The sequence below is a fragment of the Ovis aries genome, chromosome 14 (genome assembly GCF_016772045.2).
Source record: "Ovis aries strain OAR_USU_Benz2616 breed Rambouillet chromosome 14, ARS-UI_Ramb_v3.0, whole genome shotgun sequence".
NCBI lineage: Eukaryota > Metazoa > Chordata > Mammalia > Artiodactyla > Bovidae > Ovis > Ovis aries.
The window spans coordinates 59,075,332-59,078,276 of NC_056067.1; the positions used below are offsets into that span (position 1 = coordinate 59,075,332).

The 2,945-nt window shown below is 38.5% G+C and overlaps 1 protein-coding gene across 1 annotated transcript; it reads right to left on the bottom strand.

Annotated features, from left to right (window-relative positions):
• Positions 1–2,200: 2,200 nt before the first annotated feature.
• LOC114118033 (glutaredoxin-1-like) lies at positions 2,201–2,506 on the bottom strand. The gene has a single exon (XM_042231135.1). The coding sequence runs from the start codon at positions 2,504–2,506 to the stop codon at positions 2,201–2,203; it is 306 nt and encodes a 101-aa protein (XP_042087069.1).
• Between the last annotated feature and the right edge of the window lie 439 nt (positions 2,507–2,945).

Below are 2,945 nucleotides of genomic sequence, written 5' to 3' on the forward strand. Positions count from 1 at the left end.
AATCATTATTGAGCCCATCTTTGCATGAAATGTTCCCTTGGTACCTCTAATTTTCTTGACGAGATCTCTAGTCTTTCCCATTCTATTGTTTTCCTCTATTTCTTTGCACTGATCACTGAAGTAGGCTTTCTTATCTCTCCTTGCTATGCTTTGGAATTCTGCATTCAAATGGGTATATCTTTCCTTTTCTCCTTTGCTTTTCACTTCTCTTCTTTTCACAGCTATTTCTAAGGCCTCCTCAGACAGCCATTTTGCTTTTCTGCATTTCTGTTTCTTGGGGATGGTCTTGATTCCTGTCTCCTGTACAATGTCATGAATCCCCGTCCATAGTTCATCAGGCACTCTGTCTGTCAGATCTAGTCCCTTAAATTTATTTCTCACTTCTACTGTATAGTCATAAGGGATTTGATTTAGGTCATACCTGAGTGGTCTAGTGGTTTTCCCTGCTTTCTTCAATTTCAATCTGAATTTGGCAATAAGGGGTTCATGATCTGATCCATAGTCTGCTCCCAGTCTTGTTTTTGTTGACTGTATAGAGCTTCTCCATCACTGGCTGCAAATGATATAATCAATCTGATTTCGGTGTTGACCATCTGGTGATGTCCATGTGTAGAGTCTTCTCTTGTTTTGTTGGAATAGGATGTTTGCTATGACCAGTGTGTTCTCTTGGCAGAACTCTGTTAGCCTTTGCCCTGCTTCATTCTGTACTCAAAAGCCAAATTTGCTTGTTACTCCAAGTGTTTCTTGACTTCCTACTTTTCCATTCCAGAAGGGTTCAGATAGAAAAAAGAAATGTTTCAATTTGTGTATAAAATATAATTTTCCCAAGTTGCTGTCATAATTAGTTTCAGGGGAAGGTTTTTTTTTTCCTTACACCTGGAAAACACTTATTCTAACCAGCAATTTTTCAGATACAAACCATAAAAGTTATAAGCATATTCATTAGTCCTTCTGTTAAGCTTTGTGAAGTCATCAGATTTTGCACTAGAATCCTTACCCAGTTCAGAAAGTGGTATTTATCCGAAAGTCCTTTCTGTACATCTTCTTGAAGAGCAAGTATTCTTGCAAAACTTAATTAGTGCTATGACAATATTTTGAGATAATTAGAATTATGCCTGATAACATTTTACCCAAACATATCAGAATTATAGGGGCCCTGTATGGTTTCTACGATATCTATATTAGTAACATTTACCGTACAATATCAGTTCAGTTCAGTCGCTCAGTCGTGTCCGACTCTTTGCAACCCCATGAACTGCAGCACGCCAGGCCTCCCTGTCCATCACCATACAGTGTAACCCGAGACTTATTCCTCACTTGGCAATACTTCCCATGTCATTCTGTACAGAACGTAAGACGAATTGGTGTAATATCTCTCTTTGGGGTGTTTCAGAGCCCTCTGAAGCATCCCAAAGTTAGCTAGAAATCAAGTTCTTCATTAAAATGACTTAGGAAGTTTTGTCAACAAATATCAAAAAGGTTTAGCACACTCAGTCAGATAGGATTATAGGTCATTGTGAAACAATAGCTTTTCATATAGCTAAAGTAACAATAAAATATTTCAGAACAGATCATTTAAGAGATAAAGAAATTTAAATCTGTTATCAAAGGCAGTTCACCATCTGAAAAAAAGGTGTCATCTTAACAGAGAAAAGCTGAATTCAAGTTTTGCAACAGATGGAAAAGCAAAATTCAAAGCTAAATAAATTTTACTTTATTTAAAAGGCAAACTTTATTCAATTTATTTTACACTTATTTTAAACCATGTACAAAACTCACTTCTCAAGGTTCACTTTTCAAAAACCTTATCACTTTCCGTACCCATTACTTTGTTCTTCCATCCTAAAAAGCCACCTGTAAGTCAGGCTTACTTCCTTTTCCCTTCACAAAATGCAATTCCATTCCTCATACCTTCTTTACTGAAAACACACTTCGTACTTTCCTTAAGCAACCAAGAATTGACTCTTTTTTTTTTTTTTGGCAAGTTGGGCCATTTTTAATACTGAGTCAAAAGAAGTTGTTTTTGGCCTCCCAAAGTGCCCGTCCCTTTTTATTGAGGTGAATATTTTTCCGAGTTTTAAGTAAACAGTTGCTGTGACTGGGTAAAGTTGCCCAGGTCCATCCTCCAGGAATGGAGGATGTCATTATCGGAATGCCATCCAGTCTTCAAGGGGGATATCAGCCTGGATCTGCTCTGTAATTATTGCAGAGCTCTAATTTGCTTTATCCGTGTCAACAGTTCCCCTCTCTCATGAATATTTACTAGAGCAGTGAACTCTTTACCGATGAAGACCTGAGGTACCATTCTGGCTTCTGTGAGCTGTTGCAAGTAATCTTGTATCTCATTGGTGTCGCCTTTGGCTGTGATATCGACAAATTCCAAAAGCCCTTGTTTGAAGGGCAGTTGACTGAGGAGCTCCTGAGTCCTTGTGCAGTAGGGGCAGGTTGGGTTGAACATGATCACCTTCCCAGACTGGATCTTGCTGTTCACAAATGCTTGAGCCATGCTGCCTCTCCTGGGAGGACACCTTAACTGCCAAGAACTGACTTTTATATTAGCATTTTATAGATTGGTGAGCGTAAATACCAGTGATAATTTCTAAAACCTTTGCTTTCTTAGAGAGAACATTTTAGGATGGCACCAAACAAAATGAGGGCAAAATGAGGACTGTAGCCCGGGAGGCAGCATCTCGGATAGCTCTGAGAGACTGCTTCAAAGCAGCAGTGGGGAAGGTCAATATACAAGGTTTTGGTGAATGGGAAGTTCAATACCATGAAGCACTTATTTTACAAAAGGTTTTTTGTTAGTCATGAGGATATGATGTCACCATAAAGGGATTTAGTGCTTCTCTAGATAGGAGGAGATGCAATGATAGAGACCATAAAATCTGTTCCTAAAAACATTAAAAAAAATCCAAATGTCTTAAGACCCATCTCACCGGATT